Genomic DNA, 15,350 nt, shown 5'->3' on the forward strand with positions numbered 1-15,350 from the left:
GGTAGATGGTGGTTGGGGTTGTTGATAGTTTGCGTTTAATTTATCGTTCTTGTTTTTTTTTAATATCTATTTTGGCTGGGGTGGGAGTGTGTGTACTTGTGTGTGTGTGTGATCGTGTGTCCTGATTCGGTTTGTCTGGGGATGGTGCAGGGAGAGGAGCAGGGCGGAGGGGGGCAGAGAGGAGGGGAGCAGGGGAGCAGGGCGGCCTTGGCTATCATACATCACATTCCGAGTCGCTGGAGGTTACCGAGAGGATGGAGGTGCCGGTGTCCGCGCGCTCCGTCAGGCTGGACACGCTGGTGGTGGGGCTGGCCGCCGTGGACGGCGACTCCGCCGAGCCGTGCGTGGGGCAGCCGGGCTCGGCCAGCGAGCGCATGCCGCTCGGCCCGATGGCCTGGTGCTGGAGCCTGCGGGAAGAGAGAGCGGCGCCCGCCCTGACACAGCGGCCCGCACCCGGCTCCGCCGAGCCGCCTCCCCGCGCCCGCGCCGCCCGGAGCGGGGCCTGCTGCGGCCGGTGCTCCCGGGCCTCCCGTACCCCCGCGCCCTGCGCCACCGCCCCGACTCTGCTCGCGGCGCTCAGTCCCCTCCTTCGGGCACCCGGCAGTTCCAGGGGCGCCGAAGAGCCTCCCCAGCCGGGGTCTGGCCTCTTGGCTCCCCTTCCCGGGCTCCCTGAAGCTTCCCGGTTCAGGGTTGGCTTCGGGGGAGTGGAACCCAAGGCCGGCCGCCTGGGGAGGCCTAGGCGCACGCAGCTGAGGACGCCGAGCCCCGAAGGAGCAGCGATCGGGCAGGGTTTCTTCCTCCCCAGCCTCTGGGACTCCAGCTCGAGCTGGCTGTAACAGGGGCGGCGGGTGCCCTTGGTGCCTCCACTTCCAGCTCCGCCAAACACACACCCAGAACGGCGGGTTGCTCACGCCTACCTCTCCCGGGTAGGACCCGCCTGCTTTGCTCTCTGGATCCCAGAGCAGAGCGCAGGAACCGGGGAAAGGAAAATCAGAAATCTGGGAGCAAAAAAAGTGGGAGAGAGAAAGGGGGAGGAGAAGGCCAAGGGGGAGCTCAGAGCAGTCTCAGGCTACCCCTTTCCCTGGCCAGGGGGATGCCCCAACCTCCTGACTCAGAGTTCTCCCCACAAGGAGGCCTTCTCCCAGTCCAAGGCGCTGCCCTCATCGGACGAAAAGTTGGCTGCGAGGCAAGTGGCAGAGGGCTGAGGACTCGGGCCTGAGCCACCTAAACCCAAACACACTCAGTCCAGGAGCTCACACTCGTCTCCAGCCCCAGGGATCTGTCAGCAGCTGGAGACCTGCGCCCTAAGGTACACCAGGCCCAGCGCCTTCCCAGGCTGTGTAAGGACAGAGGCTCCTTATTAGGCTTTTTACCCAACTTCTCCCCTTACCCCTTCCACCCCACTTCTTCCCTTTTCCCCACTTCCCCTCTAATTATTTTTCTCCCTGCTTCTACAACCCAGATCTGCTGACTGGCTCAGCCCAGCACAACTTTGTGACTTTGTAGCCAACTTGCTGGCAGTGAGGCTGCTGCTGTGGCTTCCCGGTTGACTATACCAAGGGGATGCTCCTTGGCTGGGGCAGGAGGGCAAGCGGGTACACACACACACACACACACACACACACACACACACACAGCCTCTCCATTCCTAGCGTGGCTCTCCTGCTCTGCGTAAGCAACTTGCAATGTTGCAGGAAGGAGGCCCACTGCAGCTGCACGGTGGTCACTGGCCGTTTTCCCTTCCTGGCAGGGACCCAGGTTCAGTTTCCTCACCCTGACAATCGTGGATTCCTTCCTGGAGTTTTGCAATGGAAATAAGAACCAGAAGGCAAGGCGTGCTTTCTTGGCTCCCCTATCTGTAGGCTCCAGAGGAGGGCAGAGTTGGGGACCCGGCTGAGTAAGCAGCGCGGGTGCAGCGCAGAGCTAATGTTCCCGGGGCCCGGGATCTCCCGCAGCGGCCGCTCCGGACCTCACGCGCAGCCTCCGCGCCCCGGCGGAAGCCCCTCTCCCGCCCAGCGCTCGAGACCCCCGCGGCCCGGCCCTGTCCCGCGCGCCAGGACACGCGCAAACTTTCCCCGGCCGGACCGGGGCCGGTGGCTTCTCGCGCGCTCCGCGGCCGCTCCCGCCGCGCCCCGCCCGCCCCCCTTGGCCCCCTCACCCTCCTGGCGGGCCCGGGAAGCGACCGTCAGGGCGACCGCCCCGCCACTGACCTGTTTTTGGCCGCCGCGGCGCGGTCGCGCTGCCTCCGGTTCTTAAACCAGTTGCCTACTTGTGTGGGAGTGAGGCCGGTGGCCTGCGCCAGTTCGCGTTTCTTGCTGGGGTTGGGGTAGGGGTCCTGCAGGTACCACTCCCGCAGCAGGCTCCGAGTCCGCTCCTTGAAGCAATGCGTCTTCTGCTCGCCGTCCCAGATGGTGCGCGGCAGCGGGAACTTCTTGCGCACGCGGTACTTGTCCACCGGGCCGAGCGGGCGGCCGCGCAGCTTCTCGGCCTCCTGGTAGTGCGCCTCGAGCCACATCGCCTGCAGCTTGCCGTGGGACTCCTTGGTGAACTTGTGGTTCTCCAGGATGTGGTACAGGTCGCGGAAGTTGCCCGTGTGGAAGGCCACCACGGCGCGCGCGCGCAGGATCGACTCGTGCTTGTTGATGGCCTCGCACGCCCCGGGGGCCACCGGCAGCGACCAGAGGAAGCGGCCCAGCCGCTCGATGTCGCCCGTCTCCTCCAGCGTCTCGCAGACGCTGGCCACCTGCTCCGGCGAGAAGTTGAGGGTGGGCAGCTGGAACATGGACAACTCTTCCGGGGGGGCCCTGGAGCCGCCGCCGCCCGCTCCGCCTGCACCGCCAGCACCGCCGCCGCCCGCGCAGCTCCCGCCGCCCGCGCGGTGCCCGCCGCCGCCGCTCGCCAGAAGTAGGGCGCGGTGGTGAGAATCCGCGAAGTTTGGCAACAAGAAGTGGGAGGAATAGAGGTCTAGGGGGGAGCGGAATACCATGGACTGACCTGAGAGGAGAGGAGAAAATTCAGGGAGAGGTAGAGACAGGGGAGGGCGCGGACAGGGGCGAGGAGGACCAGGAGGAGGGAGAGGACAGGGGGGAGTGGAGGAGGAGGGGGGAGCAGGAGGAGGGGGAGGAGGAAGGGCGTGAGGGACACCCGCACCCCACACACATCCACACACACACGCGCCCGCGCAGCCACATAGAGAGGGAGGCAGGCGAGCGGCCGGGTGCGCGCGCACAGGGAGAGCCGGGCGCGAGGAAGGCGAGCGGAGCGAGAGCCAACCACCGCCGAGTCAGGATTCAGCGATTCCCCAGCAATCGCCCTAATGACAACAGCCTCATAATATCTCCCCTAAATCCACAGTGAGTGCAGCATTGAAACATTTTGTTTCGCTTTTCTATTGGTCTGCGGCGTGTCGTTGTGGCGTTGCCATAGCAACCGCTGCCAATCACTGTCAGCCCTGCCAATCAATACCGAGAACGTAAGGACGGTTTTACCACTTAGCCAGAATTGGGGGGGGGGGGGAGGGAGAGAGGAGGGAGAGAGGGAGAAGGGGAGAAAGAGAATTTTAAAAAAATCTTTGCAACTCTTCATGTCACCAGTCCCCTCTCTCTCTCTCTCTCTCTCTCTCTCTCTCTCTCTCCCTCTGCTCGCTCCCTCTCTCCTTTTTTCTGTCTGGGAGCCTCTTCTTCTTTCTTCTCCAAATAAGTGGCTCCAGAAATTTAAAAAGCATAGAGTTATTGAATGGGATGCCAGGGGAGCAATTAAAGGGGGGGGGATTGTGAGGAGGTGAGAGGCTCCCCAACCCGAATGAGGGTCGAAGGTCAGCCCTCAAGAAGAGGCCGAGGGCCGGGGAAACCGGCACGGTTTGCACATGGTGTGTACGTCCTCGGGTCGCCTCTTTCTGCCCATGTGAGCACTAATAGTGGCGAGGAAGAAAGGAGAGATGAGATCATGGGGCCCACCACACGCAGACCCTGGCCAGCGGGCTGCGGTGCCAGGGATCCTGAATTCTGGGGGGCGGGAGGGTTGGCTGGGGTGGGGGGTGTCTTCTGGTGCCTGAGAGGCTGAACCCAGAATCCAAGGTGCTGGGAGGCTCCCTGGTCTCCTCCTGGTGGGCAGTGGACAGCTACCTTTACCCCAGCCACCTCAGCATTGACTTGGCTTCTCTTTACTCTGCCCCCAGTCAAGGAGCCTTGGTTTCCCCTATTAGCCTGTACTTTGAAATAGCAATAGAAATACCAATACACTTCTTTCCATCTCAAAAAACAACCTGTCTCTTTGTTTCCCCCCAGACTTCGGCTTCCTCCCCTAGGAGCTGTGGAGGAGGTGCAGGGCCCGGTCTGGGAGTCCTCCTGACACCTCCAGAGGCCCATTGTACCCCACCCCTAAGGACCATTGGGCTTCTCTGTCTACAGGCCCCAGAAAGGCACTTAAACTTTGGACACTGCCCCCAAGAAAGCAGATAGGCCTGAAAATTGCTTGTTTGCTCATACTGTCAAGGGAAAAGCCTCTAATTTCTTTAAGGAAAGTAACACCAAAACCCTAAAAAAAAAAAAAACCCAAAGGTCCCTAGAAAGAAGACAGCCCTCCCTCTGGCCTCTACAGCCCCCAGGCCCAGCATGGATATTCTAAGGTACATTGCTTTTAAGAAGATGTAATCAGCATCTTGAACCGGGGCCTCCCTTTGTGAGGCTTCTGTAACTATGGAAGTGTGATTTACGAAGATTTGTCAGGGTCAGAGACGTCTTTCCCCTGAGCACTGTGTATATTTAGACAGGACTCGGCTTGGTGTTAAAAAGTGTATATTTTGAATGAGTTCACACACAGTAGCCAACAATGCCCACATTGTCGCCCCGTGTACAACGTGTATTGAAACGCAGCGTCCAGACTTCAACTAATCTGCCCTCAATAAAGCTGAAATAATTATCCTAAGCTGCCTTTCCAGAAGAAAAATCATTGAGGAATTCAAAACTTTTTTTAAAAAAAGATCTTTTCTACATTCCGATGCAGATCTGGGGGCGAGGCGCTTAGTCCCTACCACTTTGGAGATCGCAAAGAGGGAGGAGAGCGAGATTGGGAGAGAATTTCAATGGGAAATCTAACGTGACCCGGGCCGCGAGTGTCCTGGCCCCTAAAGCAGGCGAGGCGGCACCGCCTAGGCCTTGACTCCCCCAGCGCCAGGCCTCCAGGGTGGAGAAGCGCCAGTTGCGGTTAGAGGCTGCCCAGCGGGCGGGGAAGCTCTGGGCTGGACTCGGGGGCCCACGCTGGCCCAGGCAGCAGTCGGATTCTGGGGTGCTAAACTCTGGCTGAGGCGGGGAAATATTCGCCCGTGGCAAGGCCGGTCAGGCCCCACTTTGGGGGCTCGCTCCCCTCCGTAGATGTTCCCCCCCGGCGCTGAGTCTTCCGCTCAGCTGCAAAGCTCTGGGCGGTCGTTCACGGTCGGCCCAGAAAGAGCCCTAAGGTTGGGACACAAAAACAGACACTTCATGTTTCTTCCCCATCCTTTTCTCCGGTAGGGAGAGGATTATAGGCTGCAGGGTGGGAGGGGGAAGGGGCAGGAGGAGGAAGCTGGGAGGAAGGAATGAAAAAAGGGGAGGGGAGTGGGTATTGTGCGTGTGTGGGGGAGAATTCCTACGGGTGGGTTTCCGAATATTGTGCTCAACTTTTTTGAAAGCAGCTCGTGACCCCGAAACTGCATCCCCTGGAGCCGAGGACCCAGGCGCCGGGCGGGCGGGTGAACCGGCCAGTTCCCTCCCCGCCCCTGCAACCCCCCGCCTCCGGGTGGGGGCCACCCGGCCTCTCCCCGCCGCGGCCGGACCAACCCGGGAGGGAGGCTGGGCAGGTGCCGCGGGCTCTGCCAAAATCGCTGAAATCGAAAACCGTCTCCACTCAAGGAGAATTGAGGCAAGTGGGGCTGAGACTCAGCGTGGCGACACCCCCCCGCCCCCAGCCCAGACCGGGGCGCCGGCCCGACCGGCCGCACCCCGCCTGCCAGGGTGACGGTCGCGACTTGGGAGTGCGAAACCAGACGGAGGGCGGAGGCGAGGCGCGCAGCTTTGTGCGCCGGGACAGGGCCGGGCGCGGCGGGGCGGGCGGGCAGCCCCCGCTGTCAGAGCCTCCCCGCAGAGCCAAGCTCGGCACCGCCCACAGAGCCCACCTCGCGGCCCCACGGCCGCCGGCGCCTCGCAGCTCAGGCCCGAAGCACCACGCCCGCTGCCCGGAGGCTGTAAGTTGAGAGTCCCCAGTGCTGGGGAGGGAGGCGGAGCGGCCGGTCCTCTGCGCGGAGGGCTGGACCGGCCCGTGGCGGAGCTGGGAGCTCGGGCTCCGCGGGGCCTCGGTCTAGGGTGCTGCCTGGGGCTTGGGGGTGGTGTGGTATGGAGCTCCGGAGCTTCGCCTCCTCTATTCCCAAACGCTGTGCTGGGGACGAGAGTAGGATGAAAGACACTTGGGGCTCCGGGGCCCAGGCCGCCTTCCCGGATGCTCCGGGAGCCCAGGCGTTGGGCAACGCGAACGCCGGGAGGGGAACCTGGGACTCCTGGAGACAGCCGCGCGCAGGGAGCGCCTGCACCCCACCTCCCTAACCCCCCCCCCCATTTCAGAGAAGGAAAATTGGGATGGGTAGATCAGTCCGCGAGGCCTCTAGGTCTCCGCTACCCTCCGGCCGCTCGGTCTCTGGGATCTGGGACTTGGCTCTGGCACCGGCCAGGTCACAAAATTGCCACTGTCGCCCCAGTGTCAGTCCCGGCCCAGGCGACGGAAGGGCGGCTTACAGGTGATGCGCGAAGAAAACAGGACGTGTGGGCTCTGGAGTGCCCTGCGCCTGTGCGAGGATTTACCGGGCATTTATATACAAACGTCAGCCCCAGCCCTAGTGGTCTGTTTCACCAGGAGAGTTGCCTGAGAGGTTCCCATCCTGCTTGTTTTGGGTTACCGGGAAGCCAAGGGGTTTGCAAGCCTTGGAGACAGGAGGACCTGGGGCAAAGGCACCCACCCGGTCCTGCTCAGCTTCGGTGGCGGGTTTGTCGGGGGGCGGGGGGTGTCAACGCCCCTTCCGGCCCCCAGAATCTCCTGAGGCGGGGGCTGGCCGGGTGGCCGGCGGACGCTCCCGGCCTCCCCGCAAGCTGCAAACTGAGGGGCTGGCAGGCGAGGAGGGCGCAGGGGAGCTCCGCACGCAGGCGGGGAGGCCGCGAAGTCCTTCAAGGACCCCGATTACTTTCCTTTCAATGAAAAACAACAACAACAACAACAACTGCTCCCTCCGCGCGCCTCCTCCTTCTCCCCCCGCCCTAGCCTCCGGGGACCCGCGCTCCGTACAATTGTCGCCTCGGACAGTAAACACAGCTCAGTTGCCTCAACTTTCTCCGCACATAAAAGTTCCCGGCGTGCGGGGAAATTTGAATATTTGATCAGCCCCTTTGAGTGACCCTCATTAGCCCGGCGCCCTGCTAAGGCCCGGCATTGCAAGAAAGCTGCCGGGCCCGGCATTTGTATGCCTTGTTAGCGCCGCTTAATGAAGCCGTCCGGACGGCTCAAAGGCGGTCTCCAGGGCCGGCGACGCGCACCTCTCTGCACCCCGCTCTGCCTAATGAGTCCCACCGCCCGCTGAATACCCCTCTGCCCCCCACATCCTCAAACAAGAGAAGGTTGGTTCTCTCTTGGGCCACCCCAACTCCCACTGCCAGGCCCAGGAGTGTGGACACAAACCAGGTTTAACTGGCTGTGGTGACCCAGCTCCTAGAGAGGGCCCCCAGACTAAGGGAATGTGAGCCCTAGCGACTGGAGGGTGGTTTTTTGCCACCCAACGTTCTAGCCCAGAGAGTATACTGCCAGCCTCTCTCAAGAGGGCCAATTTCAAGTTAGTCACCCCGGTTCCTCAAAGATGCATCTGGACTAATGTTGGGGTGGCAGAGGGCAGATGTCCAGGGGTAGGTCAGCTTTCCACTCTCCTCCCACGCCAAGTTCCCTTGGTCTCCACTGCCAGGAAGAGGCCTACTTCTTTCCAGGGATCCCCAGTGACAGCCAGAAGGGATGTGCTGGGACTTGGTTTCGGGGGTAGGCAGGCTCAACTCCTCCAACCATTATTGCTTCCCCATCCATGCGCCCCCAAATAAATATCAGAGCTGTCATTAGGGAAAGCAAGGTATTACAGTCTCCCCTACACTCACCCCCCACTCCCCACCCCAGAGAGCCATGCTGTCTCTGGTGGCTCTGGGATTACTCCTCTAGGCTTTAAGAGGTCTGGAGAAAGCACTCTGGGCAGAGCCAACCTGCACAAGACAAACTGGCTGCTAGGTGGAAGGGGGGCTGAAGAAGACCTGAGGGAAAGGAAGAGGGGCTAAAGCCGCTATCTAATCCCCCCTTTTAGAGTGAGGCAGGTGATGTGGTTGGACAGCTAATATAAGGACCCCTATTAGAAGCTGAGTTTCAGTCCTCTGAAGAGTGGATTTTCTTCCCTCTCTGTCCGCTCTCTCTGCCAATGCCCCTTTTCCTGGACCGTTGTCACTCTAGCTCTCTCCTGGCTCACCCAGCTCTTGGCTCTGAAGTGTGACTTTGGGGGGTGGGGATAAATAACTGGGAAGCAGGCTGCTCCCGTGTGCATACTTTGGGCCTTGTGGATGTACCCCCACACACATACTCATGCCCACAATCCCTCAGACACACAGCAGACCTGACCAGGTGGGTAACTTCTGGATCCCATTTCAAGGTGACTGGCGTCCTCTACCAAAAGCCCATGTACACCCTGGGACAGCAGAGCCTTCGAAGTCCATCTGGTCTGCTCCTCGTCCCTTCCCCACGCCTAACTGGCACATGTCACCCTAGTTCCCATGCCACGACCCCCTAGTTCAAGTCCAAACTAACAATCTTTAGAGATCATCACTCTCTGATCAAAGGCACTGCCCCGGCCTTGATTCCCCCAAAGGGCAGAGGTAGGAGCAGGAAGAGAGCGGCGGACACTGTTAAGGAGAAAAGGGACCTGAGGAGGAGGGTGAAGCTGAGCTTTGTGGCCCCAAGGCCAGGCCCACCAGCTGCTCAGGGGAGGGCGCAAGGGGAGGGGGTAGGAGACCGCGGGCAATGGTCGGGGCAGCCGGGACCTAAGGCGTCCGCGTGGGGGGCTAGATCCAGACGAGAGGGGCGGGGAGGCGGGGGTCGGGGGAACGCGCAGGGCGGAGGGTGTGTGTGTGGGGGGGGGTGCGGCTCTTTAAGAGCCACACTGCTGGCTGGAGAAGCGCGCGGCCCGGTGCTGGTAGCGCAATGACCCCGAAGGGGATTTAGCGGGAAGAGAGCTGCCGGTCTCCGGGGGCTTTGTCGGGGGGCGGGGGGCCGGAGAGGCCGAGGCACAAGAATAAGGAGCGGCCGCGTCATGAAAGGCCGTGCTGAGGCGGCGGCGCTGCTGCTCTTGACTTCTGAGCAGGGCTTAGGAAGCCTGCCCCGGCTTAAGCCCGACTGTCGGTGCTGGGCCCCGGGCGCCGACTCCGCGGGTTCCTAGCCCTGGGCTTCCGAGCCGAGGGATAAGGGGCGCTCTGGGGTAGCAGAGGACCTGGCTAAGTTGCTTTCGGCTCTAAAGCTACCTGACCCCAGCTCAGAGCTGCAAGCGAGGCTGTCGGGCCGCATTCGGCCTGACCAGAGACAGAATTTTCTTTTTCCAACTTCTGCTCGGTTTTGTGTGTCAACCACGCGCAGCACCAGAGCCCGCAGACCCCAAGTGGCTTCTCAACAGGTGTCCGGGTAAGTCCATTTAAAGAACCTGGTTATATTCTAAGCCCCTCCCTGCCCCCCCTTTCTTTTCCTCCGCCCCCCCATACCCTGTATTCCTTCCGGGGTCCAGGGCAGAGGAGGAAGCCCGGTTAGGGGTGTGGGAAGTGGCGCCCTCACCCTGGGGATCCTCTGGCTCTCAGTTGCAACCCAGGACCTAGTGCAGCCCGGCTGGCGCCTGGCACTGGGTCCCAAACACGCTCAGCTCCGTGGTGGGCCCTGGTGCCCCAAGGTGTGTGAGAGTGGGGGACGCGCGCCGCAGCACCTCCGTGTAACTAGCAGGAAGAGGGCTGGGGACCCGAGGGCCAGGCCGTCCTGGTGTGGGGGGCTAGAGCAGAAACCCTACTATACATCTTCTTGGATAAGCAGCTGGGATCGGGACCCAGGGAGCCCGCGCGAGCCGTTCCTTGAAGAGCGTCTCAGAGGCTGGGGGGTGGGGTTAGGGTGGGGGGAGGGAAGGGGGCGAGAGGAGGTAGGAGAAAAGCAGAGAAAGGCAACCGCAAGCAACCACAAGAAATTGGGGCGTCCGAGTGAAAAGTCGGAAAATGTTCTCAGAGCGCGCGGGAAACAGGCGCGAATTTGCGGGCGCACATTCTCTCTCTCTCTCTCTCTCTCTCTCTCTCTCACACACACACACACTCTTGCACACGCACTCACACACACTGCACAAGGTAGCCCACGCACGCGGTCCTTGGCAGCGCGAGGCCGCTGGACTCAGAGCCCAAGCCGAGCCCAGCGCGGATCTGCCCTCCTGCGCCCCCCGCTCCACGCCTGCCACGAGCCCTTCCCCCGGCCAACAGAACCCCTAGATTGGCTGGGAGACTTGAAAGGGCCCCCAGGTCTGGGGCACAGGGAAGATCTTACCTGCGAAAAGGTAAGGGAAACCCGGAGCAGGAAGCAACGGCGGATAAATATTCATTAGGAAGTGTGTCTCCTTTTAAACCGCGCGGCGCGCGCGCTCGCTCCTGTCTCTTCCCTCCCTCCCTCTGTCCTCTGGCGAGGCTCTCTCCCCCTCTCGCTCAGTCTCCCCCCACCCCTTCCCACCCTTTCCTGCGAAATGCCGAGTGGATCCCTGTCCAGCTAACCTGTTGGGAAGCCTGAGTCTCGGGCAGCGCCTCCACAGCTGCTCGCCTTCGCTTTTGGGGCGCGCGTTTCCCATCCTCCCTCCCTCCTTTCGCCCAGCCCCTCACCCCCTCCTAAATTACTACATCATTAGCTTTATTTTCCGGTGTAGGGGGTGGGGTGGGGAGTCGCTCAGCCGGACGCACGGCCTCAAAGCCGGGCAAAAAGCCGGCGCCATCCCAGGCTGACCCAACTCTATCGCCACCCCCCCTCCTTCTCCCATCCCCCCACACCCTCACCCACTCTGGTTTCTTCCCCACCCTTGTCATCTTCACCTCCATCCTGTGCCAACCCAACTCCCTCCTCGCCCTGCCACCGCCAATCGGGATCCCGGACTTCAGTGAGATGCCAGATCTGTGGGTCCATCCCTGCGAGCTCGGGACTTCCACCTGCCCTGGACGTGGTGGAGCTCCGCGTTCCCTTTCCCACTGAGATGCTCTCACTTGACCTCGAGGTACCTGGATGTCTTGCGCCTTAGGAGCAGCACAGGGGGTTACACATCAAAGGCCTTTCCCCAAAAGGCCGCAGGGTCCCCGGGCCTTGACCCTTCGGCGGAGTCCAGGAGGCTGCCTGGAGGATGAGAGGTGGCCTCATTTCATGTGAATGCTCTGGAGAGACCGACCGACCGACAGACGGCCTGATAATGGCTTTTTGCAAACTGACCTGAAGTTAGCCGCAAATCCACATCTTTCTCTCACGCTCGTGAGGAAACGCATCTACAGGATTCCAGGAACGCCCAAGGTCCGCACAAGGTTCCTCCGAGAACCGCCTGCTGTACCCAGCGAGCACGTGCACACCCCATCCCTACCCCCGCGCGCGCCCGCGCCCAGCGCTTTCTGGGGCCTCGGAGACTAGAAGGTGCTCGAGGGCTCGAGGGGGCTCCTAGAAGAGGGATACATCGCAAGACAACCCCTGGAACGCCCTGGATACCCTTCTGGGTCCGCTTCTTTCCTCTTCGGGCCTTTAGGCCACTCCTAGGGCTCTAAAGGATGGCGTCGCCCCAGGGTGCTGGGGGTGATTAGGTCGCGCTGGCGCAGCCCGAGCTCGGCGCGCGGACGTGGAGGCGGGAGGAGGGGCCGAGGGGGCGGGCTCAGGCTAGTTCCTAGTTACAAATACAGCTGCTTCAGAGGCCCCTAAAAGGAGAGTTTCGCCCCCAAACACGCAAATCACTCGCCCCTAGGCTCCTTGACTTTCGTAGTTGGGTCCTACCCCTTCTCCTTGATGCCGAGTGAACTCGGCCAGTAGGTAGCCTGTGGGGGGGTTGGGGTCGAGAACCTGGAATTGACCTCCCCAACCCCGCCCCACCCCCACTTGGCCAGGCAGGCCAAAATCTGACCTAAGGTCTCCCGTGTTGCTTCGAGCCTTCCGGAAGGAAGGGTCTTCCTCCTTATGCAAGGTTAAGGTATTGATCATATGGAGGTATATAAAAGTCTGGAAGCCTTATCAACTCACCCCCTACTCCAGCCCCGCATTTGCGCTTGCACTTCCTCCTCTTCCTCCTCCTTGCCACGGTGACCCAAAAGGTCCTACATGTTTCTGAGCTCAGGATTAAACTGAGTCACCTAACTGTGCAGAAACGTACATGCAAGAGTATCCGAATACATAAGTTAGAGTTAGAGAGTTAACAGCAGAATTTGAAGAATAAAGACGTGTCCCCAGACTGAATTATACGAATGGATGGGTACACGCCCGGTTGTCCAGATGCAGACAAAAGGCGCAGTGCCCGCGCGGAGTGACCCCAGCCACACGGGCAGATGTACAGGAAACCCCACACAGGGAGAATTGGGCAAATCAGGATGCAGGCCTCAAGGCCAAGGGCTTCCTGCTAGCAGGGCTATGGTTCTCCAAGGAGACACTTCTTTGAGCCGACTGGATGAAAGGTTTAAGGTCATGTCCTGGAGAAAAAGTGCCCCCTCCACCTCAAAGACAGTCCTTTGGGCTTCCTCTCAGCTAGGCTGGAGGCACTCAGAAGAGGGCCATCCGGGAACAATTCATTCTGGCTGGAATTATTTGTTATTTTATTATTATTGGTTTAGGGGATTGCATTCTGATGGATTAGGGTGAAAAGCATAGATGTCCTCACTCAATGCCAGCAGCTTCCTAACTAGGTTTCAAGTTGGAGGACACTTACCTAGCTCATGACTCATCCTAAATTTCGTCTTTGAAAAGAACCTCAGCGCCACACCCTCCTGTTCTCACTTCTGTTTCTACCCCCTTTCTTTCCTCTAAGTCTGAAAACGAACACTCCAAAGCAAATGAAATTATTTGGTTTATTAAACTAATTTCCATTGTGACGTTTTGGAAGATTCTCTTCTCCCTAGTATCCAGCATGGGCAGAACTCATTGTCCCAGTGAGATTGGGGGAGTTTTGGAGAGTTTTGCAGGGCGGCTCTCTGGCAAGACCCACGCTCACTCATACAGAGACTTTTTGTTTGTTTATTTGTTTGTTTGTTTCAGCTCCATTTTCCAGCCCTGCCCCAAAGAACCTGAAAGCTGTAGCCAGCATGGTTTTCCTGCAGAAAAGACAGGAATGCTGGGGGCAATCGCGCTCTGCCACCTCACTCCCACCTTCTCTCTCTGAAAGTAGAGGGTAAGTTTGGGAAGATACTTTTAGACAAAAAACAAACAAACAAAAAACAAACAAACAAAAAAAAAAACAAGAAAAAGAGGATTTTCTGGGCCAACAAGTCAGATGACCATCCTCTAAGAGGCAAAGAAGGTCCATCTTGTGAAGACATGAAGCATCCAGAAAAACGGAAGGACACCTTTCAGCAAATGTAGTAGCTCTAGAAATAGGGGAGCTGTGGGGGGTATGAATAGGGGAGAATTTCTTCCCTCTTTGGAGCAAACACGATCCTTTTTAAGATATACTTAATTTCTGGAATTTTTAGCAAGAGTTTGTTCATGTGGATGTTATCAACAATAAAGAATGAAAATCACTTTAGAGTCAATATTTCTTGGAAGGGAAGTTTTTTTTTTTTTTTTCCCTAAGACCTTTTCTTTTCTGGGGTTTGTTTTTCCTTATTCCCTAATAAGAGTCCACCTACTGACCCATATAGGAAAGAGACGGGGACAGAAAGAGAGAGAAATGATTGAGATCATCACTCCCAAGCCACAAGTGTAATTTCCATTCCCAGTAGCTGAAATTCATGACGGAAAGAGGAAAACTCCTCTACTTTCACATGTTTCCCACCTCCTTGGGTAGTTTATAGGGCCTTTCCAATAATAAGTAGCAATCAGCATTTTGGAGTTGATGTTTGCTATTACCAATGATTTCCGCAAGAGCATTCATAGTCTGTCTGATTTTTAAAACTGTGAGCACCGTAGCAAGCTGGTTGCAACGTCTATCACTCAAGCAGAAAAGCAGCTTGTTTTCTCAACGCCCCAAATGTCCTGTGTACGGTCACTGGGGCAAATTTATTTTTCTATTTCTTAAAAGTCCTTGTCATCTTTCCCTGAGCCACAAGTTTCCGGGCAAAACCACGGAGGTTTGTGACCTCTTGAGTGGGGTACACTGTGTTGTTAGGGGGGTTTTGTGTACATGTGAGGAATTCTTGCTTCTTACGTGGGTTTTCTTTTCTATCTTTCTTTTTCTTTTTTCGGCCCCAAACAAGGCAAGTAGAGTTGCCCGCGCCTTCCTCAGCAGAAAGCCGCTGCCTGGATAGACGCAAACCATTTCCGATGCCCCGGGGCAAAGGCCTAAACTTAATCGTGTGGTCTGGGGCTGATTCGGGAGAGTGCAGGGGGGTTACTGTGGCTGAGCAGGGGACACCCATCATTTTCAACAAGAAAATAAAATAACCAGATTTCGCTTTAATCCCTTCCATTAACAGTGTCAATACGCTAGAGAGGCTGCTCGCCTCCAAAGGTGTCTTCACCCCCGGAGGGCCCCGGCTTCCAGCCACAGCCCAACACTGGGCCCGCGCGCCTAAGAGGAGGTGCTCCGACGACAAAAATCCCATACATTTTTAACTACAGTGATTACTAAATTAATAGCAGGCACTAAGACAGATGTCAAAACGTCTTGAAAATGTTTATCTGTGAATAATTGAGAAGGTGGTGGGACGCATTATCTGATTGTGTAATGAAATATGTATGAGGAACAGCTGTTTGCAACAGTCCCCTCCCGCCGCCTGCTCAGCCCGGGCCCTTTCTTGGAAGCAGGAGTCCCGGCGAACTTGGTCGCCCACGTCTCTCCACTTGGGAACCTGCTCGCCCCCTCCCTCGGGGCTGCCCTGCCGAGCCCCGCAGCCGCCCCGCTTCCTGGCCGAAGGCACCCGGGTGGAGTTGCCCTGGGCCCGGGCGGCGGGGTGAGCTTAGGCGCCCGCGGAGCTGTCCTTCGCGCCTTCGGGGCGGCCGGCGGGCTGGGCCTGGGAGGCCCTGGGGAGCCGGGGCTCGGCGTCCGCGGCGGTGGAGTCCCGGAGCCCTGGCGCGCGCCGGCGGAGCGCCGCGGCCTGCTCGGAGGCCCGGGCCGGAGCCCC

At 59.1% G+C, this 15,350-nt stretch overlaps 1 protein-coding gene across 1 annotated transcript; it reads right to left on the reverse strand.

Annotated features, from left to right (window-relative positions):
* Window positions 1-214: 214 nt before the first annotated feature.
* On the reverse strand, window positions 215-2,986 carry SIX3 (SIX homeobox 3). The gene is made up of 2 exons (XM_037528964.1): window positions 2,211-2,986; window positions 215-407 (listed from the first exon to the last, which is right to left on the reverse strand). Exons 1-2 carry the CDS (start codon window positions 2,984-2,986, stop codon window positions 215-217), a joined length of 969 nt encoding a protein of 322 aa, XP_037384861.1.
* Between the last annotated feature and the right edge of the window lie 12,364 nt (window positions 2,987-15,350).

The sequence above is a fragment of the Talpa occidentalis genome, unplaced genomic scaffold (genome assembly GCF_014898055.3).
Source record: "Talpa occidentalis isolate TD23 unplaced genomic scaffold, MPIMG_talOcc4v2.1 talOcc4.5, whole genome shotgun sequence".
Lineage (NCBI taxonomy): Eukaryota > Metazoa > Chordata > Mammalia > Eulipotyphla > Talpidae > Talpa > Talpa occidentalis.

Bases quoted from the DNA above. Each gene is read 5' to 3' on its own strand.
- SIX3 (XM_037528964.1), bottom strand. From the start codon at position 2,986: ATGGTATTCCGCTCCCCCCTAGACCTCTATTCCTCCCACTTCTTGTTG. The intron at 408-2,210 runs GTCAGTGGCGGG...CTCTTCCCGCAG, and splicing joins GCCGCGGCGGCCAAAAACAG to GCTCCAGCACCAGGCCATCG.